This window comes from Bipolaris oryzae (genome assembly GCF_000523455.1).
Source record: "Bipolaris oryzae ATCC 44560 unplaced genomic scaffold scaffold_38, whole genome shotgun sequence".
Classification (NCBI taxonomy): Eukaryota; Fungi; Ascomycota; class Dothideomycetes; order Pleosporales; family Pleosporaceae; genus Bipolaris; species Bipolaris oryzae.
This window is the reverse complement of record NW_006911314.1, coordinates 99,430-123,151: the sequence shown is the minus strand read 5'-3', so window position 1 is coordinate 123,151 and position 23,722 is coordinate 99,430. Positions and strand designations below refer to the sequence as shown.

General features: G+C 50.9%; 9 protein-coding genes across 9 annotated transcripts; 4 read left to right on the top strand and 5 right to left on the bottom strand.

Annotated features, from left to right (window-relative positions):
* Positions 1-414: 414 nt before the first annotated feature.
* On the bottom strand, positions 415-5,032 carry COCMIDRAFT_90994 (uncharacterized protein; the record flags this gene model as incomplete). Its single annotated transcript, XM_007688170.1, has 4 exons — positions 415-527; positions 587-1,158; positions 1,210-4,806; positions 4,854-5,032. The coding sequence occupies 4 exons, from the start codon at positions 5,030-5,032 to the stop codon at positions 415-417; spliced, it is 4,461 nt and encodes a 1,486-aa protein (XP_007686360.1).
* A 442-nt stretch (positions 5,033-5,474) lies between these two features.
* COCMIDRAFT_24926 (uncharacterized protein) lies at positions 5,475-7,514 on the top strand (the record flags this gene model as incomplete). The annotated part of the gene is made up of 3 exons (XM_007688119.1): positions 5,475-5,504; positions 5,558-6,989; positions 7,045-7,514. 3 exons carry the CDS (start codon positions 5,475-5,477, stop codon positions 7,512-7,514), a joined length of 1,932 nt encoding a protein of 643 aa, XP_007686309.1.
* An 848-nt stretch (positions 7,515-8,362) lies between these two features.
* Positions 8,363-9,817, top strand: COCMIDRAFT_35307 (uncharacterized protein; the record flags this gene model as incomplete). Its single annotated transcript, XM_007688138.1, has 1 exon — positions 8,363-9,817. One exon carries the CDS (start codon positions 8,363-8,365, stop codon positions 9,815-9,817), a length of 1,455 nt encoding a protein of 484 aa, XP_007686328.1.
* Positions 9,818-10,728: 911 nt separating this feature from the next.
* COCMIDRAFT_61370 (uncharacterized protein) lies at positions 10,729-11,295 on the bottom strand (the record flags this gene model as incomplete). The annotated part of the gene is made up of 1 exon (XM_007688169.1): positions 10,729-11,295. A coding segment is annotated over one exon (567 nt), but the record flags the coding sequence as incomplete, so codon positions are not given.
* A 672-nt stretch (positions 11,296-11,967) lies between these two features.
* Positions 11,968-14,254, bottom strand: COCMIDRAFT_90856 (uncharacterized protein; the record flags this gene model as incomplete). The annotated part of the gene is made up of 2 exons (XM_007688168.1): positions 11,968-13,311; positions 13,358-14,254. 2 exons carry the CDS (start codon positions 14,252-14,254, stop codon positions 11,968-11,970), a joined length of 2,241 nt encoding a protein of 746 aa, XP_007686358.1.
* Positions 14,255-14,952: 698 nt separating this feature from the next.
* Positions 14,953-17,991, top strand: COCMIDRAFT_90915 (carbohydrate-binding module family 32 protein; the record flags this gene model as incomplete). The annotated part of the gene is made up of 1 exon (XM_007688167.1): positions 14,953-17,991. One exon carries the CDS (start codon positions 14,953-14,955, stop codon positions 17,989-17,991), a length of 3,039 nt encoding a protein of 1,012 aa, XP_007686357.1.
* A 309-nt stretch (positions 17,992-18,300) lies between these two features.
* Positions 18,301-19,347, bottom strand: COCMIDRAFT_24921 (uncharacterized protein; the record flags this gene model as incomplete). Its single annotated transcript, XM_007688118.1, has 1 exon — positions 18,301-19,347. The coding sequence occupies one exon, from the start codon at positions 19,345-19,347 to the stop codon at positions 18,301-18,303; it is 1,047 nt and encodes a 348-aa protein (XP_007686308.1).
* Positions 19,348-19,691: 344 nt separating this feature from the next.
* COCMIDRAFT_35302 (uncharacterized protein) lies at positions 19,692-20,359 on the top strand (the record flags this gene model as incomplete). Its single annotated transcript, XM_007688137.1, has 4 exons — positions 19,692-19,740; positions 19,820-19,836; positions 19,906-20,017; positions 20,109-20,359. 4 exons carry the CDS (start codon positions 19,692-19,694, stop codon positions 20,357-20,359), a joined length of 429 nt encoding a protein of 142 aa, XP_007686327.1.
* Positions 20,360-20,906: 547 nt separating this feature from the next.
* COCMIDRAFT_35301 (uncharacterized protein) lies at positions 20,907-23,340 on the bottom strand (the record flags this gene model as incomplete). The annotated part of the gene is made up of 6 exons (XM_007688136.1): positions 20,907-21,074; positions 21,129-22,477; positions 22,525-22,805; positions 22,853-22,977; positions 23,036-23,162; positions 23,315-23,340. The coding sequence occupies 6 exons, from the start codon at positions 23,338-23,340 to the stop codon at positions 20,907-20,909; spliced, it is 2,076 nt and encodes a 691-aa protein (XP_007686326.1).
* Between the last annotated feature and the right edge of the window lie 382 nt (positions 23,341-23,722).

The window sequence follows — 23,722 nt, the reverse complement described above, 5'->3', positions numbered from 1 at the left end:
ATAGTAGACGCAATTGTCCTGTACTTCCCACAGCCGATGAGGTGAGGCTGCGGCTGCGGCTGCTGCTGCAGAGAGGAAAGAAAGACAAAGGGATCGCGCTGCGTCGAGACTTTTTTGTCCTTGAATTTTATTTTGGTTGCGACCATGGATGACTATCTATCTACGCAGCAGGTAACCCGTCACTATCCGCCCAGTAAGAATGGGCAGCCCAGCCGATAAGGACAGGCATGTTGCTGGTCGGCGGCGGCGGGCGGGGGCCCACTAAACCCCAAGATGACCGTCCTTGCATCCACACGCATCTCTAGCACTTATTGGGCAAATCTAAGCCGCTTACCTGGGCATTCCATTACTTCATACCTGTCTATTAGCTCGCAGCCCGTTTTACTCCGCAGCCCCGGCCATTGCGCAAGCCCGCTAGATACTCGCCCGTCGCGGCGCCATTGTCCGACGGAGATTCTTTTCTTTCTCCGTCTCTTCAGTTACTGGAAGCACGCCTTGCTCACGCAGCTGCGCTAGGAACTCTTTGCCTGTGTGTCCTCTGTTAGTTGTGAAAAATTTTGTGCCCGGCCCGACTCCGACAACGCACCATATTTGTAGCCGACTTCGTATATCTCGTCGAATTTCGCAAAGTCTAGTGTGCCGTACGCATCGATAGGTGGCCGCAGGTACCTGCATCCCGGCGTATTCTTCGCGCGCTCCAGCGCATCAATACTAGACACATACGCCAGTCGGGATTGGATCTCTGATAGCGTCGGCGGGTTGGGGAAACTTGAGAATGGATTCCACCGATTAAATGTTGCCCAGAAGCCACTGAGTGAATCGCCAAACGCTTGTGGCGCGTTGTCGTCAAGACTGCCGACATCCACCGCAAAGATGATGTCTGCACCCAGACTCTTCATGTGTGCTACAGTCAAGTTGTCAACGTAGCCTCCATCTAGAAGCATGTTGCCATCGTCGCATAGTGGCGGCAGTAGTCCCGCAAGTGACATGGACGCACGGACATAGCGCCACACGTAGCCTGACGTGTGAACCTCCGACCTCGACTTGCTGATGTTGGTTGTGTTGCAATAGAACTCAAGCCAGAAGTCTTCAATCTGCGAGTTGCCGAAAGTTTTGAAGATGCCACGGTTGAACTCATGGCCCGTAGTGTACGAAACACTGCTTACAGTTAGCACTAAGCGCACACCCCGACGACTTTCTGTAACTCACGAGGGATATGTGAGATCAAGTGCAAATCTCCACATGCTGCCCATGCGACCCGAGAACTTCTTCGCCCTGCCAAACATGGGAACCACATCTGCATCCCATGCGTATAGAGCACCGATAAAACTGCCAATAGAGGTCCCTCCTACAATATCAATCGGGATTCCTGCCTCTTCTAGTGCGCGGATAATGCCAATGTGCGCAATACCACGAGCTCCACCGCCCCCCAGCACAAGGCCGACTGACCGACCACATAGTCGGCGAGCGAGCCGATGGAAATCGCCCTTGAACGGTGTATCTGCAGAGTAGAGAGGCGTTTGACGAACTTTCCTTGATGTGTATTTTTGGATCTCGGCCTGAATGACTTGCACTCGTTGCTTAAGTGCGTTTCCAAACCGCCGGCCAGCATGGTGAACTGGTTCCGATGTCGCGCGGAATGACATCTGGATGTGGTGATGGCTGCCATTGATCCAAGGTCGGTTTCGTAACCACTTTCGCGTGAGACCAGAAGCACAGTATCGTTCCGAATGCAGAAGCACCAACTCTTTTCTCGCTGTTGTCTTCGTCGTCAATAGGAAACGCTCGTATTCGCCAATGTTTGGAGAAGACTCTGCCAAACCCACAAGAAGAATGCAATCCGCTTGGTTGATACATGTCTGCGTCCAAGGTGACTTGACTGGCGTGTCAGCAACATAGATCACCATGCCATACTTTACTTCCAAGTCAGCAAGGTATTGTGAGAGCTTGAGTTTACCCATTCGACTGAAAGCATGTCTTCCAAGATGGTTCAGAATAGCAGCTTGATTGAGCGACACGACGCCTTGAGGTATGCCAATCTGTGCGAGTGCATTCACAAGCCGGCTTCCAAAATCCACCACCGGGACTCCAGCTGAGACTGGAAGAATAGTAACAGTGCGAAGATTTATCGTCGAAGACACATTAGCCCGCGTGGCCTTGGAACTACGCTCTTTACTCTGTTCGTGAAGTGGATCATCGACCAAAGCTCGCATCCGAGACGCGATAATCTTCGAGATTTTGATAGTAATTCCAGGATACTCCAAAGCAAGGCTGTTGAAAAGTGTCTTTGGAAACTTGGCAAGTTCGGTATCCCGAATGGCGTGCAACGACCCAGGACGCGATGATTCGGTAAGTACTTCGAGCTCGCCCACGCTGTCGCCCTGACCGTATTCGCCAATAACCTTGACATCGTTATTTTCAGCGTCACGGATTGCTCTTAATCGTCCGTTCAAGACGATATAGATTGCATCACTCGCATCGCCCTGGTTGTAGATGACTTGCCCAGCGTTCACCTGAACCCATTCAAGTGCAAAGTCGATGTGCTGAACCAGACGTGGAAGGAGTGTCGTTAGGCGCTTAGCCATGGTAAGCAACACCACTGGATAGCGCTCCACTATCCTTTCAATGGCTGCACGAGGCAGGAAGCCTACGTAGACGTCGGTTTTGGCAGTAACATCAACAAAAGACCGGTTAGATGATATTGCTCCAAGATATCCGGCTAGGCCACCAGGTTTTGTCATGAAGAGACTCCGCCGTGTGCGCTTCTTCTTTGTGCCTTCCCCACCCGAACGTGAAGGAGTATTCGAGCTAATTGGTCGGAGTGGAGGGCCAAACAGGTCTTCCTCAGTGTATCCAGGAACATTCGAAAAATTTCCGAACGTACTAGTTTCAGATTTCTCTTCTTGCATAAGTACGCTCACGTCGAGGAACCCGTCAATCACATAGTACAAGCCGGGGTTTCGTTCGCCTTGCTCTACAAGAACAGAATCTTTGGGGAAGAAGACAATCTCTACGTCATTTACAATCTCTTCCACAATGTTGTGCGATCCTACACCGCTCGCGTTCGACATGCCTGACGCAGATGCGACAGATTCGGTATCGCCATCTCGTGAAGCTGCGTAAGGATCAATGAAGCCAAATGCATTAGTGAAGACGGCCTTCTGCCGGCTAGCGTCGAATGAAACGAGTTGGGGTGACTGCTCTACTGAGGCAGTCGGTCTGGGCATTGGGTTTTCCGGATCGGTAAGTCCTATAGCCTTGAACATGCAACCAAGTATGGACTCTCTGAAAACGGTGGCCTCGTCAATAGATTCTTGGCGATGAAGTGTCTTGGGACGAAGTGAGGGAGAAGCAAAGGGATTGAAAGAGCCGGCATCGAGTGGTGTCCGAGCATCGCGGCGTTCTTGTTGAAATGGCTGAGAGAAGCTGTTGCGACCACTGCGGCCTGCCCCTCGGGTCGCTTGTGAGTTGGTCAACAGATCGCCCGCGCTGACACGATCATTGCGCGGTCCTTGATCTGGTGAAGTGATTGTAGGCATCGTTTCAGAGCCAGCGTTGAGTGTTGCGCCCCGTGCAGCGGCAAGGCGAGCTTGCGCAGCTGTGCCTCGTCTTAATGATACACTGGATCTGTTTCGACGACCAGCGCCCGGGTTGTGCAGTGCGATGCCCTTCATGCCTTCATCCGGACCAATGCGCTCCGTCTCTTTAGCAAACTTTTCCTTGAGTCGCTCGAGCGGAGCGTCTCGCAGGAAGCCCGGAAGATTGTATGTGGTGTACTTGTTCATAAGCTTCTCTGTACGAAGCACTTCGTTTGTCAAACTCAGATATTCATGACTGGTGGCAAGTGTAACTCTTTGTAGACGTGTAAGAATAACTTGTACAATATGCGCCGTTGCTTTGGGGTAGATGCGCGTCAATCGACGAAATGCAGTAGCGGGTATGATGGCAATGGTCGTGTCTACAGCAGCGCGTGCGACAATGTCTGGGTGTGCCGATTTCAGCTTTGCAGGCTGCGAGGGTGATTTTCGAGTTTTGGTGTGTTTGAGGCGTTCACCACCGAATCCGTCCATGTCTAATGATAGAGGTGGTACGCTTTCGAGCCGGCCACCTGCTGTTGGACTATTCAGAGTTGATGTTCTTCGGTGTCGCAATTTGGACTCTGGAACTTCGCGAGGTGTTTGTGGTCTTGAATTGTCCATACCAAAGCTGCCGGTTCGAGACAAGGGCGGTACGGCTTGACCACGAGGGGATGTTGGTACACTTAAATCTGCAAGATCATCTTGGTCATGACGCAGCTTGACGTCTTCTGTAAATAGGGACAGTATGGAGAACATAGAGGACATGGGCGCTCCATTTTTCACTTCGGTGAGAAGCTGATAGCCTTGTCGGTGGCCTTGCTGTGCAGAGCCGTCTGGTGATTCACCGCCCATTTCGTCTTCATCCGAATCAGATTCTGCACGATTTGACTTGACAAAGATTTGGACCAGGCCGTCTACCACGAGACAAAAGCCTTTCTCTTCCTCCAATAGAATGGTCTCTCCAGCCACCAATCGGCGAGTCTGCATGGTGCGCGTGAGCTCGTGAAAGACTGGGCGCTCCAAATAACCGAAGACCTTGATGGCACTCAGGAATTCATCAAGATAGTTAGACAAGCCCCTCTTCGAGTCGCTTTCGGCACTGTCTGGAAAAACTTCGACCTGAGGTTCCTCACGTTGGGGTTCAGGCGGCAGTCTTGCGTACATGGTCATGTACCGGTACCTCACAAAGTAGCTGATGGTAGACACGGCGAAAACCACAACAAGCATCCTGATAATTTATTCAGCAAAGACCATGGACCGGCCCGGGTGACATACAACGTGGTGAAGTTCATGGTGAAAGTCAAGCTCATGGAGAAGAGTGTAAAGAGCCATGCCGGCAAAGTGTAACTGGTCCAGTACAGAACGGAAGGCAACACGCTGAAGATAGAGAGAATGACACGGCCAAGCAGACCAAAGCTGGACGGGGGAGGGGCATCGGCGACCTTGACACGCATGACAGGCGTAGAGAGAACCTTTGCTGCACTGGAGACGGCTGCTTTGGAGGCTTCTGCGAGGGATTGAGAGGCGGCAGTTGCCGAGGCTGCCATGGAGGACATGGTGGGCGACGGGAATGTACTTATGGATGTGTCCTGGATGGGGAGATATCATGAACAGAGGTCTGGGGCGGTGCTAGTCTGATCCCGTGGAGACTGGATCCGCATGATGAACTGTTGCGAGGGCACGTTGGAACATTCGGGAACGCAATTGAGAGATTGGGACAAGAAGGGTGGGCATCATGTGGGGGTGGGTGCCAACTTGGTTGTGAAGTCAGACTACCCGCGCCCGTGCGCCGGCTAGCGCCGCAGTCGCGAAGTCCATCGCGGTAGGCTGGGCTGGAAGCTCTCGCACGCGCCGGAGCTTTGTGTACATGTTGTATACCTCACCAATTGCGCCGCCATGCCGCCCTTCAAGGATGACCAGATCATCGTCAGTCTCACATGCGCTGCTGATCGCTCGCCGCATGCGCTAACGCCCTGCAGATTATTTCGCCCGGCTCCGAGACGACTGTCGCGCAGCTGGGCCTGCCCGAGTCCTTCACCCCGGCGCGCCTCCGCCTGAGGTCGCGCATGTTCCCTGCTGAGAAGGAGGGCGAGTTTGAGCCATATAAGATCCGGAGACGGCAGGATCGCCCAGCAGCAGAGAATGGTGAGGCCAAGGACGAGTCGCAAGAAGATAGCAAGCCCGCTGAGGGTGAAGAGGAGGTCATATGGGACGAGGACCGTGTCTCAGAGGAAGGCGCCATATGGCCCATTCAGCAGGGCAGGATTGTCGACTGGCCATGCTTCTTCGCTCTCATCACCCACGTCTACAACTCACTCAACCCGCCCTTTCACACTCCGATCCTTCTCATTGCCCAGCCAGCATGGACGCCGCGAGAGCACGAGAAACTCACGCAGTTCTTCTTTGAGAAATTCAAGGTACCCGCTTTCGGCTTGATGGACGCAGCACTGGCGACAGCTTGGGCATATGGTGTGCACACGGCGACTGTCATCGATGTCGGCAAAGACAAGGCAGACGTGACTGCTGTCAGTGAGTTCATCCCGCATACACAGGGTAGAGTAATCTCCCTAGCAGGATGCGGAGGCGAAGCCTTTACCGAAGGCCTCCTCGCCAAGCTGAAGCCAAAAGGCTTCAACCGCGACATGTGCGAACAGCTCAAGAGGTCGCCGATATGCGAGCTTCTCCCCCCAGGAGTTCCACTACCAGGATCAAAAGATGCGCCTGTCGCCGATGGCGTGAGCAACCCCGCAGCAGCAGCTTCTACAGGAGCACCGGGATCTGGCGCTGCAGCTGCAGCTGCAATCGGAAACGTGCCACGGGGTCCTGGCGTAGATACTGAGGTCGGAGAAGAAGGAACTGGCGAGGATGAGGGAGTTCTAGACGTCGCAAGCATTGTGGCTGGTGGCAAGATGTCAGAGTACCTTGCCAAGAAGGAGAAGGAGAAACAAGAAAAGGCCAATGCTAAAAAGAAGGGCGCTCCAGCTCCCCAAGCAAACAAGCCTGTAAAGCTACCCAACTCGAAGCTCGAAAAAGCCACATTCCTGTATGAGGATCATGCGCTCCTGGATACCTTGAAGAATATGAACCTGAACAATCAAGAGATGGCTGATGCAAAGGGGGTGTTGGATGAGGGCCCCAGCAGGAAACCAAATGAAAATGAAGAGGAGGGTGAGCCTGCTGCTACCACCGAGGTAAACGGCACTGGCGAAGCCAACAACACAAACAAGAGGACAGGATCAATAAGACGTGAGATAGAAGTTGGCAATGAGCGATTCATGGCAGATGGAAATGGCACACTAGAGAAGATTGCAGATGCCGTATACAGGGTAATCTCGTCTATTGACGAGGTTGGCAAACGAAGCGATCTTTGGGATCAGTTGATTGTCTGCGGTAATGGAGCGAAGCTACGAGGTAGGTTTCACTATCTGCACACCAAATTATTTGAAGCCTACTAACACGAACTCAGGCTTTAGGGAATCTCTCATACAGACCATCCAGGCCAAGTATCTAGTGTCGCCCTCATCTGCTACCATTTTCACATCTGAGATCCCGTCCAATGTCTCAACACCTGCGGGTACTGGAACCAACACGCCACAACCCCAACTTGGCCCACATGGCAACTCTCAAGTCAACCCACTTCTACTAGCAGCTACCACGGCTCAGACGCAACACATGATGCCCCATGGAAGCATGCCTGGCATGTCACACAACTTGCACTCTTCACATGGCCAAACACCCACGTCTGTTAAGTTTGTCAAGCCCCCAGAGTACTTTCCAGAATTCAAAGAGGTTGGTTTTGATGAATCAACCTTCTTGGGCGCCCAGGTCGCGGCCAAAGTCATTTTTGTAGTCGACCAAGGTCAAAGCAAGGGCTACATGACACGCCCAGATTATAACGACCAAGGCCCACAAGCCATTCACGACTACAGCCTATAATCATACCCACGCGCATCCTGTTCTGGATAGCGGCTCTTCCTTGGCAGACAAATATGGGCAGGCTGTGTTCCGCTTTCGCAGAGAAAGCTATCATGGAGTTTTCAGGCGTGCTGTAAATGGGGAATATCCTGGCGTTGTTTGTACCTGACCAGAACAAAAAGAAAGTTATGGGCGTACGTGCAGATGTGGAAGGACTATTGGAAGGCCCATAGGTGATGGCCGCAGCGATAGGCTACCGGCGCATTGCGGAAGTGTTTAGTCCAAGAAACATGTAAACTTCCTTTTTGTGTGGCTCCCATCCATTGTTTCACCCTGCCGTATTGTGGGGTTGTGATTGACCATGTATGAGGAAGCGAGAGCTGAGCACTAAGCCCCTTTCACATTTTACTTTTCCCAAATGTGATGGTGGTGGTGAATTGCTGATCGGAGGACGCCGATGACCCCAGAAGTACCTAGTGACGCCCCGGTTCGGCTCCACGTGGTAAACATTAGCGACCCCCCGCTAAACCGCTTATAACCCGTCATCCCTTGTTAGGAACTGATAAAGGACGCCGGCTGTCCCTCTTCAATTCTGTACACCTCCATTGCTGAGAGTTGAGTGTATATAAAGTGTTCTCTTTGACCCTTTTCTGCACTTGTATCACAACTAGATTTTTCTTTCTCTTTCTCGGCGAACAAACAAAACGATTAGGACACTTGGCCCGCGGATTTACCGGTATCTTGGTCCGAAACTCTGTCGACTTCCGTGGCAAGAGCGGTGTATCTGCCTCAATTCCAAATAGAATTTCTGGATTTACACAAGAGCAGCGAGAGGAACAAGAGTTGTGTAGGGAACATTCAAGAGAAAAATGGCAGCATCAACACCCATACCACGTACAATCTACTTTGGTCCTTTCGTCCATAGCATATCCCTCAGCACGCTAGAAATCGAGCCCCATGGCGCCATCGGCGTGGACTCCAGTGGCATTATCCGCTTCGTAAATCGCGACGTGGAGTCTCTGGCCTCCCTTCTCTCTTCCCTGGACACTGCCTGGACAGACGCCAAGGTCGTCTCGATCAGCGAAACCAGCAACGGATTCTTCTTCCCAGGCTTCATCGACACCCACGTCCACGCGCCCCAGCACCCGAATACCGGTCTGTTCGGCAAGACCACACTCCTGGATTGGTTGCAAAAGTATACCTTTCCCACTGAATCCTCTTTCTCCGACATCAAGCGTGCATACCGCGTGTACAACAACTTCGTCTCAAGAACACTCTCACACGGCACAACCACAGCCGCATACTACGCCACCATCCACGTCCCCGCCACCAACACCCTCGCCGACATATGTCTGGAGCGCGGTCAGCGTGCCCTCATCGGCCGCGTATGCATGAACAGCGACCTAAGCCCAGAATACTACCGCGACACCAGCGTAGACCAAAGCTACCTAGACTCCAAATCCAGCATCGAATACATCCGCTCCATCGACCCCAAAGGCTCCATCGTAAAACCAATCATAACCCCGCGTTTCGCCCCCTCCTGCACTCCTGACTGCCTCAGCGCAATGGGCCGCCTAGCCCAAGAAACAGACGCCCACGTCCAAACCCACATTTCCGAAAACAAGGGTGAAATCGAACTTGTCAAGAGCCTCTTCCCTGATTCAAAGAGCTATGCAGATGTCTACGACACCCATGGTCTCCTCACCGATAAAACAATCTTAGCACATTGCGTCCACCTCACCCCCGAGGAACGCCGCTTGATCCTCGCCCGGAAAAGTAAAATTAGTCATTGTCCTGCGTCGAATACGGCGATTACATCGGGCTGCGCCCCTATCCGCTCGTTGCTGGATGAAGGCCACACGATTGGCCTGGGCACAGACATCTCCGGCGGCTTCTCCCCCTCGATTTTGGAGAATGTGAGGCAGGCGATTTGGGTATCGCGGCACCTCTGCATCCAGACGTCTTCGGATGCCGTCAAGCTATCTACAGAAGAGGCTTTGTACCTTGCTACCCGCGGTGGTGCCGCAGTGGTAGGGCTGCAAGATACGGTTGGCGGGTTTGAAGTTGGGAAGGAGTGGGATGCGCAGATGATTAGTCTGGGTGCTGTGGGCGAGTTTGGGAGCGAAGCGGGCGCGTTTGAGGAGGGACCCGTGGATGTGTTTGGGTGGGAGAGTTGGCAGGATAGGGTGGAGAAGTGGGTGTATAGTGGCGATGATAGGAATACGCTTGCGGTTTGGGTTAGGGGGCGGTTGGTGCACTGTACAGAGAGGTATCCGTACCGGAAAGAGGTTGGGTATGCGCCGTCTAAGGGGTGTACGCCTTGAGTTTAGGTGCGGGATTTTGGTGTGAGAAGATTGGTATGGAATTGTAGGAGGCTAGTTATATAGAGAATATAAATCTCAAGATATTAGTACAGACATATTGTTCAAAGATTTACTCGACTTGTGCACCATCTTCTTCGTTTTCAATTTCAGCATATAAGGGAATAGATAACTATCTTTGTGGGAGGACACAGCCCACTACGCTACGCACCAAGGAGAAGAAGATAGATGAAGATGGGACAATTAACACGAGACTTGTATCTTTTCGTTTAGATTTGGTGTATCTCCGACCAGGTTTCGTATCTTTTAGTTTTGGTTTCGAATTTCTTTGACTAGACCTTTTATCATTCCTACGAGTTTTCGGAATCTTTTTGGCTAGATTTTGTATCCTTTGGGTTAGATTTCGTTTACCTTCGTCTAGGTTTCGTACCTTCTTGACCAAATTCTGTATCTTTTTGAGAAAATCTCGTAAATCTTCGATCGGATGCTAGAGCTTTATGTGCCGAAAATTCTAAATCCCTTCGCTCGTTTTCTGAGAAACTTTTAGGAGCTTGATCAAGGAGATGAGCTACCAGGGCCCCTGGTGAGATATTGTAATCGATAACAATGCTGCCACCATCACTTGCGATTCCGCATAAGGCATACACCTTGTCGAGAATATTTGACGCGTTGAAATATTGGTAGTCATAGAGCAGTTGAGTAAGACCGATCCTTGATTTATGTGAGTGAGATAGGTACCATTTAGAGTATAGGTTGACCGCTGGTGATCCATAGAAATGGGCTATGTCTCTCAAGTACTTCGGAAGTGAAGAATCCACATATCCTGAAACACTGCCTAATGCTTTCCATTCAACACTCTTTGACCCACAGTACACTGAAATGTCTTTGGCAACCACGGTTTCTTGTACGATCCAGATCCTCGTCCAGTAGTCCCGGGAAAAAAGGTGTTTTACAGCGCGCGTTTCTCTCTCATCCCAGATGAAATGCGATTCGTGCATGGAATCGCCAGATCTCCTGTTTGATACCCATTTGTGTGTGCTGGCCACTACGTCCATAGCCATGTCGCTTGTCTTGTCTTGAGTCGCCTCGCCGAGCCAGATCACTACTTGCTCAGCGGTGCTGTAGATACGTCGCATCATTTGAACTTGATGGTTCTTTTCCAGTGTGTTACTTTGGTTGATGCAAATAGCATCAATCCAGTAGACTCCATGTCGCCTTTGGAGATGCATTTGCTCTAAGAAGGTCCACAGATTGCGGGAAACAGAAAATTCGTATCCATTGAGACGTAGTTGATAGGTATCCTTTACCGACCCCCAAGTGTAAGACAATGCTTTGTAAGCTGGATAGCTCTCGTCGAAAGAATAGGATCGAAGACTGCACTCGATCAGAGAGGACTGTGTGCTCGGATGCAATTCAAGGAGTCTGAACTGAGGCGTTGAAGTATCATGGCTAAGTGGTGTCACGGCATAGGGGCCTTCCATGACTGGAAATAATGCAAATAGCTGATATGGCGCGACCGAGGTGGGTGTGCTAAGTCAATAGGCGTTGAGCTGTAGCCTTGCAAGGACTGCGAGTCTGCTCGATATTATGGCGTGCTGTTGCTTCACATGGTACCATGTGTATTTAGAGATGAACCATAGATGAGGTATTTTTTTCGATGAGCGATGAGGAAACAAGTATGAATGAGGTGGTTTATATAACGGCGCACTTCTTGTCAAAGTAGGTAGGTGCATGCAGCAACGAGGCAGTGCGGTAGTACGCATGTGGTGCCTACTCTCTCGACACCACTAAATGATACCTATCATACTGCATGAAGGCTCCGAAACAGTTTGGTGGCGCATCAGGCTGTAGAAGTGGGGGTGAGAACGGTCCACTCAGGTGACTCCACGAGGAATTAGCGGGGCTATGCTCTTGCCTGCGTGAAGGACTATTAGCCACCCAATACTGTGTCAGCCCATGCCTGGCGCATGGCTGAATGGTGCTACTGAGCCAAACGATAGAATCTCCGCATACTCATTCTACCTGTCGGGATTACATACCTCTTGTAGTAATTATCATTTTCAATAATGCTGTGCTTGATGCAGAGTTGTCCGATCGAAATTACATGTGCATTTGCCCGTATGGCGACCGAAACGCAGGAAGAAAAAAAGAACTCAAGGAAGGTAGAGATGACATATTTCAGCGTGAGGTTGTTCGAAAAACTCGCCGTCCATCGCGCCATACATGAAGCAATCGCCAACCATCTGGAAAGCGTCAAGCACATGACCAGCGGGGTGACGAGTATGCTCTTCGCCCCCATCCTCGCTTCCCGAAACAAGAGTTGCCCAATCATCGTTGTTAATAGATACAGGTAAACCCTGTCGGACCATGAACGGAATGTTGCTACCCTTAAAGACATAGATCTTGTCACCCTCAGCAGTTGTCTTTGGTCCGAGACCCATGTAACCAGAGCTAGTGAGAAAGAAGCGCCGAGAAGTCGTTGCGTTTTTGAGAGCGTGGTGAATTGCTGAAATGCCTTCGTCAAGATCGCGCTTGCTGAATGCTGCAGAACGACTGAATGTATCACGGGATATGCAGCGAGACCACATGCTCCACGCCCTGAAAGCCTCATAGTCTTCTGGTATTGCACGCCGATAAGATTCTTGCTTCCAGTAAGTATCTGGATCTGTGCTGGTACGTACAACATCCCCGATGAGTGTACGCCAGAAAGCGTTTTCGTAGGTCCCACCACTAGGGTATGTGTGATTTGATTGCTCGAGCGATTTTGTGAGTAGATTCCAAGATCGTATGACGGCACATGTGTCGCTGATTTGTGTGTGTCGACTGACTTCCCCTACTGTCGTCACACTATCAACATACACTGCCTCAACATCGAGAAGTTGGTTTATCTGATGGAATCGAACGGTTCCTATTCGAGATCCAGACGCTTTGTAGATGCATAGAGAGTTCACTCTTTCAATCTCGACTGGAAGACATGGGAGCGACCAGTCCATGACCCAAGAAGGGATGCCGTCCAATCGCTTCCGGTTGAGGACAGCTTCAAGATCACCCGCGAGAACTGATAATGACCCAGCTCGTTGTATGTTAGTCACAGTTGTGCTCGTAAAAGTCGCAGCAGTATCAGAAGTATAGTCAGGTAACAATGGTGGAAGATCTTGCCAGTTGGTCGTCAGGCCAAGGAGGGCAAAGATCTTGTCCCGCTTCTCAGTCGCTTGCAGTGGCCTGAATCTCCATAGCAGCTGCAATATCGTTCCACTACTTGAGCGAGCGAGGTATTGAAGTCTAGTGTCCTCTATGCGAAGCACAAAATCACTGAACTGATCTAGAATGTCTTGCCCCTGAAGGGTGCCAGCCAAGTCCAGACATAATGTGTGACGCTGTTTAATGTGATTGGTAGCAGCTTTGGCAAACATTGACCAGGGGGCTGACAGCACTCCGTATCGAATGGTAGCTTTGCGAGACAATACAGTCTCTTGAATGACCCACACACGTTGCCACTATTACTATCAGCTTATGCTATGAAGAAGGGAAGGAGATATGGACCCAAGGTCTACTCATCAGCCTTGCAAGACCCGCCCAGACTCTGGAAGATCTTGAACCACGCACATGAGCTCTTGCGAGTACCAAGCCATGCCAGCTGCTAGTAACTCCATGCTTTTGTAATGCGACAGTCTTCTCGTGGTGTAAAGCATTAAGCAAAGGATATGAAGTGCCTTCCGCATAGTCTTGTAACAAGCAAAAGGCTCCAAAGACATCGGAGCCAGTGCTGTCATCGTCAACACGGGGGCGTCCCATCAGCTGTGCATTCACATTAGACGCACTAGAGCGCTTGAAGTCGAGCAAATATGCGTTACGCAGCTCATTGTCATTTGAATCGCCTGTCCATACGGGTTCTAGGGAAATCTCTTTGGACCTGTAGCTTGTCGAAGCACTGGTCGGTCCCTGGACATGATATCTTCTCAAAAGATCGGTACCGACATCCTCGTTAGCAGCAGGCTCGCCCAGCCAAATCATGGTTTCTTTGCTATTACGGTATATTTCACCCATCAAACCAACTTGCTGTGTGCGTTCCGAAGTATCATCTTGATTGATGCAGAGTGCATCAGCCCAGAGCAGTATGGGATGGTCAGGTTGTCGTAGCGTGCGAAGGGCGGTAAAAAGGTTCTCAGAAATGAAGATGAGTTTGTCGTTGCATCTTATTAATCGGTTTGGGACAACCTCTGCATGCCCCCACGTATAGGAAATGGTAATATAACGGTTTTGAGCTTTGGCTATGGAATAAGGCTGAAGCTGCGCATTGATATCGTCCTCCCGGTGCCCAGGCAGCAAGCGTAGGAGACGAATGGTAGGCGGATCAGCAGCCAGTGGGGTGTAGAAATCGTGATCATCATTTTTCTTGTTGAATACTTGGGTAAGTTTCGAGATGATTCGACGAGCCATGGTAATGGGAAAAACGGGGATGTGTTGCTCGGTTGACATGCTGATTTTAGGGGCTAGTCTGCAACACGTGTTGGGGCTGGAACGCGGAGTTGCAGTCACGTCAAGTCTGCAACAGGTAACGCCAGTACCAACCATTCACACATTTGCGATAACATGTCTGGACGTCAGTAGAATCAGCCCGTCACACTGTCGATACCACTCGGAATCCGATAGAGAACAAGGCCACGCATCTAGTGATACATCGGACGATGGCCACATGACGTCAGCTGCGCACGATCCCGAAACGGCACACCTCATTGCCTGCCCTACCTGCGATCAACACGTCTTTGGCTTTTCCATCGTCTGCGGCTTGGGCGCTATGCAGTACAATTTGCCTTTACTCGATAAACTTACATATGCTGCTCAAATAAGCCACTCTTTGCTGCATCGGGAAGCGCCGGAGGGATGTCAGTCTGCACTAAAAGCCCCGGCGGTGGCCAAAGAGCGTGAACGGGTAGCGCCCGCATGACAAGCTATCGGGACACCTAACCCGTGCCTAGCGGTGTGGGAAATGGAAAAGAAAGCGACCAAATAAAGCTCCGTGGGCGTCACTAGTCAGCCGCATGGGTGATCGTCGTGGCTTTGTGCTTTAAAGTCCGTGTGCCTGGCATGTTGAGGCCTTTGCCTCGAATTTTATTTCCCCTTCGATTGCCCAAAACATGCGACCGGATAGATTCCTCCAAGCTACAGTCGGTCTTCTAGCAACAACACACCTAGCGCTGGGCTCCACTAGCAGCGAGCAAGACCAATTCAAGCATGTGACATGGGATGACGACAACTCTGTGATTTCAACACATGCTCTAGACCAAGGCCACTACCAATCCCGCTTGACGCTCGCAAACGGCTATTTTGGTATCAATGTCGCTTCCGCAGGACCATTTTTCGAAGTCGACGAACCAGTCGATGGCGATGTCATAAGCGGATGGCCGCTTTTCAGTCGACGACAGGCTTTCTCTACTATAGCGGGCTTTTGGAACAGCCAGCCACGAACCGTTGGATCCAACTACCCATGGCTTTATCAATACGGTTGGGAAAGCTTTATTGCCGGTATCCCACATTGGAGCGGCCTTATCGTTGAAGCGAATGGCGAGTTCCTGAATGCATCTGTCAACCCCGATCATATCTCGGATTTCGTCTCAAGCCTGGATGTAAAAGCTGGCATTGCGAGTTGGCGGTACAACTGGAAACCGGGTGGCCGGGGTGATGGAACCATCGATGTCAACTATCAGCTTTTTGTTCACAAGCTCTACGTTAACAAGGCAGTAGTCAGACTGCGACTTACTTCGACCCGGGACGATAATGTGACTGTATATGACATTCTAGACGGGGATGGCGCTGTGCGCTCGGATTTTGTCCAGAAGAAGTTTGAGAAAGACACCCCGACTATCTGGTCTGCCGTAAGCCCAGGAAATATCACAAACGTTACCGCATACGTGTATTCGACTTTGGGTGCTAGCGATTGGGTTGACCTCAGTGCACGTAGTGAAGTAGCAGATGGCATCTTTGGTAGTGGCAACGAGTCAACTATCGCGCAGTCTGTACCAGTCGAACTAACCGCCTTCCGACCAACCGAAGTGACCAAATTTATCGGAGTCGCTTCAACCGATGCCTTCCCTGATCCACAAAGTGTGGCTCGGGACGCTTCGATATTGGGCGCAAAAGAAGGTTACTACAAGCTTCTACAGTCTCATATTGAAGAATGGGAATCTATCTTGACGCCAGACGCTGTCGACGACTACCATCTACCGAACGGATCTCTCCCCAATGATCCAGATGTACAGCAACTACACATCCTGGCCCGTACAAACCCTTTCTATCTTCTTTCCAACATGGTTGGGCCAAACGCTGTGGCTGCAGCAGCAAATAACACAAAACTCGACATCTACAGCATTCCAGTTTGCGGTTTTGGCTCTGACTGTTATGGAGGTATGATATTTTGGGATGCAACAGTTTGGATGGCTCCAGGAATCCAAGTGTCGCATCCTCAACATGCGCAAAACGTTATCAAATATCATGTAGAGCATTTCGATGAGGCGCAGCGAAACGTCCAAACAGCCTTCACCTCGAGCAAGAACCAGACAGGCCGCTTCACTCCTGGGGGTGCTGTGTATCCTTGGACTAGTGCGAGATTCGGAAACTGTACAGGCACTGGGGCCTGCTTCGACTACGAATATCATCTCAACGGTGACATGAGCCTGGCCTTCAACAATCATCTCATCATCACTGGTGATGCCGAGTACTTTAATGATACCTTGCTACCGATATCGAACTCGATTGCACACTTTTTTGGCCAAGTCCTGGACTTCAATGAAACTTCTGGAAACTGGGAGCTATGGAATGCGACTGATCCGGACGAGTATGCCAACCAAGTCAACAATGTGGGATTTACTACTGCCTTGATCCAGAAACATTTCCTCGAAACAAATGAATTCAACTCTTGGTTCGCGCGTAGTCAAAATGATAGCTGGAACGAGAAAGCCGCAAAAATGCGACTCCCAGTTAACGACAACACTGGAATTATCGTTGAATATACTGGCATGAACGGGTCGGTAGCAGTCAAGCAAGCGGATGTGGTGCTCATAGATGATCTGTTACACTACCCGAATCCCTACAGCTTGACAAATCTGGATTTTTACGCAGCAAAACAATCCCTCGACGGCCCCGCAATGACATATTCCTCCTTCGCTGTCGTAGCCAATGAAGTCTCTCCATCCGGATGTTCGAGCTTTACCTACCACGTCTACTCATCTTCGCCCTACCTTCGCGCACCATGGTATCAGTATTCTGAGCAGCTGATTGACAATGTGGAAGAGAATGGAGGAACACATCCAGCATTCCCTTTCCTGACCGGTATGGGTGGAACGAACCGAGTCGCAATCTTTGGCTACCTCGGCTTGGGATTGTACTACGACAGGTTGGACATCGATCCCTCTCTGCCACCGCAAATCCCATACCTAAATTACCGCACCTTCTACTGGATGGGTCACGGCATCAACGCCACTTCAAACTCAACACATACAACATTAGAGCGCTTGCCACGAGATAAATACACACTCCCCTCAGTAAATGCAACGTACTTCGACAAGCCCATCCCCGTTACAGTCGGCACCCGCAGCGGCCGCAACATTACATGGCACGAGCTCGGCGAAGGACCACTTGTAGTACGCAACCGACCCATGGGCGAGATCCTCACCGTAGGCGGAAACATCCTCCAATGTAAATCTCTCCTCCAACCCCCTCAACGCAATAAACCGGGCCAATTCCCCATCGCCGCAATCGACGGCGCCGCAAGTACGAAATGGCAACCTGAGTACGCAAATACAACCAGTTACCTCACCGTCGACCTCGGAGACTTGGCTTTCTTCCCTATCAACGAAATCGTAATGGACTGGGCGAACCAGCCACCCACCCATTTCGAAATCTACTTTTCAAACTCCTCGCTTCCGCCGTTTTCGGCGCAGCTGGCCGAGGATGTGCGAAGAGTGATAGCTGGCAGTGTGGATATCAGTGCGCCGTGGGATCCTGTGACTGCGTACGAAATTAAGCCGTATGTTGGTAATCAGACGAATTTTACGCTAGCGGAGAGTGTGTGGAGTGGGAGGTATGCGCATTTGGGGGTGAGAGGAAATCAGTTTAAGGAGGATGCGACGGATGGGCCAACGGTTGCGGAGTGGAGTTTGGTTCGTGAGAAGTTTTGAGATGGGCTAGTACATAGATATTTTCGGGTAGATCTGCGTAGAACGTTTAAGATCGTTTTTTATGATAGGGTGAAGAGATGGTTTGGCGTTGGGTTTAAAAAATATGAGGGAGTTATCTTTGTTAGTAGTTGGGTTTCGCGATGTAAGTTTCCTTGATACGTTCGCTTTTTTAGGATAGCAAAACAAATCGCTGTATCGTGGGCTACACGGCATCTCCTAACTAACGATGTGCATGAAGTGAATGGACGCGACACAACAGGGCATGACTACGAAGCATGAACGGTCGTCGTGTTAGATTTCCTATTTACTTCATTTCGTAATGACAAAGCTAGTGCAAAACCCAGTCCCAATAGTCTCTATCTCACCAGAAACCTCAATCTCGTTCCAAAAACCACTAATCATATCGTTCTTAATCTCCTGCTTGAGATTCTTCAAATTACCACAGTTCCCGTGTTTCCCCCACCCCCAAGATATCAATTTACCATCTCTTGTTACCGCAACCACATGATCCGAGCCCACAGCAATCTTATCCAGAAGTGGTAAATTTGGTGGTAGCAATTTCCACATATTCTCTTTCCCCCATGCGGTGAGCGTCCCATCATTGAATAAGACAAAGATGGCATGCCATGTAGCGCCGATATCTTTCCAGTGCTTGATGTGTTCTGGCATATTTGAAATGATATTGAATTTGTCTTTGCCGAGTAGAACGTGTTTTCCAGAAGATGGCTCCCCAACAAGGTAGGTGAAGTCCTTGCCGCAGACGACTTTGGTTGGCTTGAACGGTATGTCATTAATTTTGGTCGGAGTTGTAACTTTGCCAGTAAGACTATCGCCAAGTTGACCTAGACGAGCTTTCCCCCAGCCGTAAACCGAGCCATCGTCGAGAATGACTACATAGTGCCAAACTCCTGCAGCAAAGTCGACAATTGCACCAGGAAGCGGTGTGGTGATGCGAGTTGACGTTTTGGGACCGACTTGCTCTTCACGACCAAGTTCGCCCCATTGGCCGGTACCCTCCGTGTGGATGTAGCTCTCCCCAGAACTGCTTCTCGTGATGTATGCAGAAGATTCGCAAGTAGCCGCAATTAAAGATGCATTTTCATACCCTTTTATGAAGACTGGGATTCGAGGTTCGTTTCCCAAAGTGCCTAATTGACCCTTGTGATTGTCGCCAACTCCATAAACGACTCCATCCTTGCACAGGAATAGAGTATGATTGTCACCTCCTCGAACTGCAGAAATATCTGCGAGAGGCAGTGTACAAGAAACTTTGGTCGGCACTTCAATAATTTCCGCAGCAGGTAGCCCGAGTTGCCCCTCCCCATTGCTGCCAAACGCATACATCTGGTAAAGCATATTGTAAGACTGCGAGGTAGGATGTAAGATCAGCTAGTGTGATTATCAATCGAAGATGAAAATGACCAGATTCATTGCTGCAACGGCATAAGCCCCATCAGATACTGTTTCCAGAACCTCTCAAGTCACGCACCGTGGTAAGGAAAGTCTTGAGTGGAATGCGCACAAGGCTTCAATGGCACGCTAGCCACTGAGAACGCTAGTCGCTTACAGGGATCGGGGCGCGCACGGACGCCCACTGAATATTCGCTGCCGGCGTAGACGAACTTCAAACTCCACGACGACCGCAAAACCGACGACGCCCACCCAATACTAACCGCACGCACATCCCACAGTCGCCCAACATGGCCTCCCAGAGTGTGCAATGCTTCGGCAAGAAGAAGACTGCGACTGGTACGACGATGCTCCTCCACACCACGGAGCGTGTTTTCCTTGAAAGAAGTCGCACAATGGCTAACATGATCACGAACAGCTGTCGCCCACTGCAAGGTACATACGCACTGCCTACCGATCGAATGCGCAAAAATTACGAACAATATACTTACGATGAAAATATAGGCCGGAAAGGGTCTCGTCAAGGTTAACGGAAAGCCTCTTTCCCTCATCCAGCCCGAGGTTCTGCGATTCAAGGTCTACGAGCCCATCCTGATCCTGGGCGTTGACAAGTTCGGTACGCACACACCTATAACGACTGCTGCAAAGAAGCAACCAGACGCGAAACATATGCGAGGAACAAAATGGAAGCTAACTGTTGCTGGTAGCCGATGTCGACATCCGCGTCCGCGTCTCTGGTGGTGGTCACACCTCGCAAGTCTACGCCATCCGCCAAGCCATTGCCAAATCCATCATCGCCTACTACCAGAAGTACGTCGACGAGCACTCCAAGAACCAGCTCAAGCAGGCCCTCATCCAGTACGACCGCACACTGCTCGTTGCCGACAACAGGCGGTGCGAGCCCAAGAAGTTCGGTGGTCCAGGTGCCCGCGCCAGGTACCAGAAGTCTTACCGTTAAGCGGTTTTTTTCTTCTGGCTTACTGGCGCGAGGAGGAGGAGAAAGAGAGGGCAAGGGGTGTATGGGAGCGAGCATGGAGCGGTGTTCATCCTGGGCTTTTTCATGGGGTCTTCTACTGTCTGCTATCTACTCCTCAAGGACGAGGTTACGTGACATGGCGCGCAACGGCTGCCTGATACGATCCCGCGGCTTGTGACGATAAAAATGAATACATTGGTTGCAAGAACACGGAAAGCAAAGAAAAGCCCATGGAGTGAGGAAGTAACACGACACATACACATACACATATATGCCGTGAAGCAGTAGGGACAAGTGAAATGCCAACACCCAAATCAATCGATCAGGAATCTGGTAAATCTACAGTGAACTAAAATGTATGCGACATACGGGTGTAATGTTTCCATCTCCAACACCGACGCTTTCCATGCAAGAAACCCTAACACACTACCAATGTGACATTCCTTTTTCTAGTCCTATTTTCGCCCCTGCTTCAGAATGACTGTAGACTATTATTCGTATACCCGTAGATGGGGAGAGGCGAAGGTTTCTAGCCGTCGCTACCACTGCTCCTAAACGCAGCACATAATGCAGCGTATTGGTGGGTAAGGTCGAGGACGTGCTGGGGTAGTGAGGTTCCCTGGACAATGCTGCGGATCTTGACGGCACCTTCCTCCTCGATAAGTTTGCGGATGGTGTAGAGGAGAGCCGGCGAGAACTGTCGAGCGTGTTAGTAATTAGAATATTGAGTGCTCAGAGGAAAGAAACGTGCCTCAGAGTACCAGCGGTACTGCCAGGTGATGAGGCGAATCAGTGCAGCCGTGACATCCCTGACTTGCTTTCTCTCCTCGCCCAGTTTGAGTACGCCCTTCATTGCCTTGGGGGAGAACTTGATTTGCAGACAGTTCTCATATGCTTCTACAGCCTCCTCAGTGTGATGCAATCTCTCCGCCAACTCACCCAGGATCTCCCACTCTTCGCTACTCTTCTTGTACAGCAACTGCTGCTGGCGGTACTGCGCCATTTCTGTGCGCCATATTGTGTATACGCGCAAGTCTTCGTATAGTACCATGAAGAGGTTGTCAAGCCAGCGTTCACACAAACGCTTATTCTGGAAATGCGTATAGTTTGGTTGGGAAGGGTTGCCGTTCTGATTGTCATGAAGATGAGGGTCTTCACTGCCAGCCTTTACAACTTCAGAGGCAACTGTATGGCCGGGCTTTTCCAGTTCAGTTTCTGTACCAGCAGCCGAGCCTTCGCCATTCTGGGCATTGCTTGCATCTGTGGATGGACGTTCCTGGACATCGCCATGCTCGCTACCGTTGGCTTGTTGGGCCTGCGAATTAGGAGACGGAGCCCGGAGAGCTGTTGTGCTTGCACTGCGAGAGTGCGGTTGCTGTACAGTCTTCTCGTGACGGTATTCCTCTTCCATTACAAAAACTTGACTTCTTATCTTTAGGAGTTGATCCCAGCCAATCTTCTTTGTGATTTCTGTGAGCAGGATGTATGCTTTCAGGAAGGTACCCTTGAATCCGGCTGCGTGTAGTTTTCGCAGGGTTGGATGTACGAGCTCCATGTCGTCGACATTGGAATCTTCTATCTCGTCGCACATCGCTTCGGGCATGATGGGCAGAAAGACCCTCTGAGGCTCTGGCATCCGCGGAGCATCCTTGTCCTGATACGTGAACATTGGACATGAGTTGAGTGTCAGCAGCGCAAGATCCCACTGCTCGAGGCTGACATATATCTCCGCCAAGCGCGCCCATGTACCAAACTCACTAGGCGCGGAGACGACACTCCTCTTTGCGATTTCCAGTGCGAGATCACCACGGCCCTTCTTGTTGCAGAACTCTGCTTGGCAGTCCAGTAATGAGTAGTCCATAGGCAACTCTTGGATAGCACCGTGCAACAATTGTACAGCTTTGACCTCCTCATCTGCTTCAATGTAGACGCGGGCGAGGAGCGATGAGATCTCTGGATCGCGAGTGCGCAGTTTTTCAAAGAGATTGATGCCCGAGGTGTATCTGCCGGTCGTGTGAATGTAGTTGAGCAGACCTGTCGTCAAATGGTTTGAGACGAGATTGGGGACTTGAATCTCAGGGTCGGATCCGAGTTGCCAGCCTTGATGGTGTTAGCCAAATTTCTTTCATATCCAGTATGCGGCCCACCATTGAAGAACAGACGCTCTGCAGCATCCAGAAACCTGTGCTCGCTCTCTGTGCTTGTGATTGGGTTGAATCTCCGTACACCAACAATCTTCTTGATAGTATCGCCTGAACCATCATCGGCGTACGAGTATGCGCGCAAGACGCTGCAGAGATAGGTTTCTAGCCAGAGTTCATCGGTGGCTACTCGTTTGTCGCCGCGCTCGTCAATGCAGTAGCTTTCGACTGTTCCTGGGATATAGACTTGAACGCGCATATCGAGCCGCGAAAAGGCATTGTAGCAGCTGCCTTGGTCAGCCAATGACTGCGCCAGGACTTGGAGCCAGCCTACCAATACAAGCCCGAGACCACTTTGTTTTGCTTGTCATGCGCAGAATATGTAAGCGTGTTGATGTAAGCCGCTAGGCTAGCGGACGAAGAAGCGTCTATGCCGGTGACATGATGGTAGACACCAATCTAATCACATGTCAAAGGCCATGGCTCGTAAGTATGCACGATCGAAGGTGCTACGGACCTGTTTTGTCGCAGACTTAATGGGCTGTTTTATAAGGTGGACCAGGTCTGGCGGGCCCAATTCTCGGAGCGTCTGTAGAGATTCCGAGCGCGCTTCGATGGCTGAGTGTAGCTCGTCTTCGTAGATTCTGGGGGATCGTCAGACAGGCCACATAGACAGAGGTTCTCTGCGACAGAAAATTCGTATGCGAATGAGAGTGGCGCATGTAGAAGCAGAAGCAGAGGCAGAGGCAGCAATGTGTCGGGACAACTAGTAGTCGAAGTGGCATGGGCGGCATACTCAGGAACAGCTGGCGATGTCACCATGGCTCAATTGGCGCCGCACAAAGCGGTGTGGCAGGGGAGCGGTGATGGGAGGAGAACGGCGGGGTGGATGCCAGGCGAGGGGCTTCGTTCGTATGCGCTTGGGGCTCCCGGGCGTTGCGTGTCAAGAATTCCGTGTCCTTGGTCGGCATCAAGGCAGGCACGGAAGCTGCATCGCGGAGGTGCCCCGTTGCCAAGACTCCTCATCCCTGCCACCCATCGTTCACAGTCGCGTCGCGTCACGTCACCCAGACGCTGCGAGACTGCACAAAGTCGAATTCGGACTCTGTCATACTGCCAATAAATTGTATACCCAGCAGCAGTGCTCTTCATGGTTGCCTACTACCTTTTGTCCCCATTGCAGATGCTGTACAGAGTTCCTGTG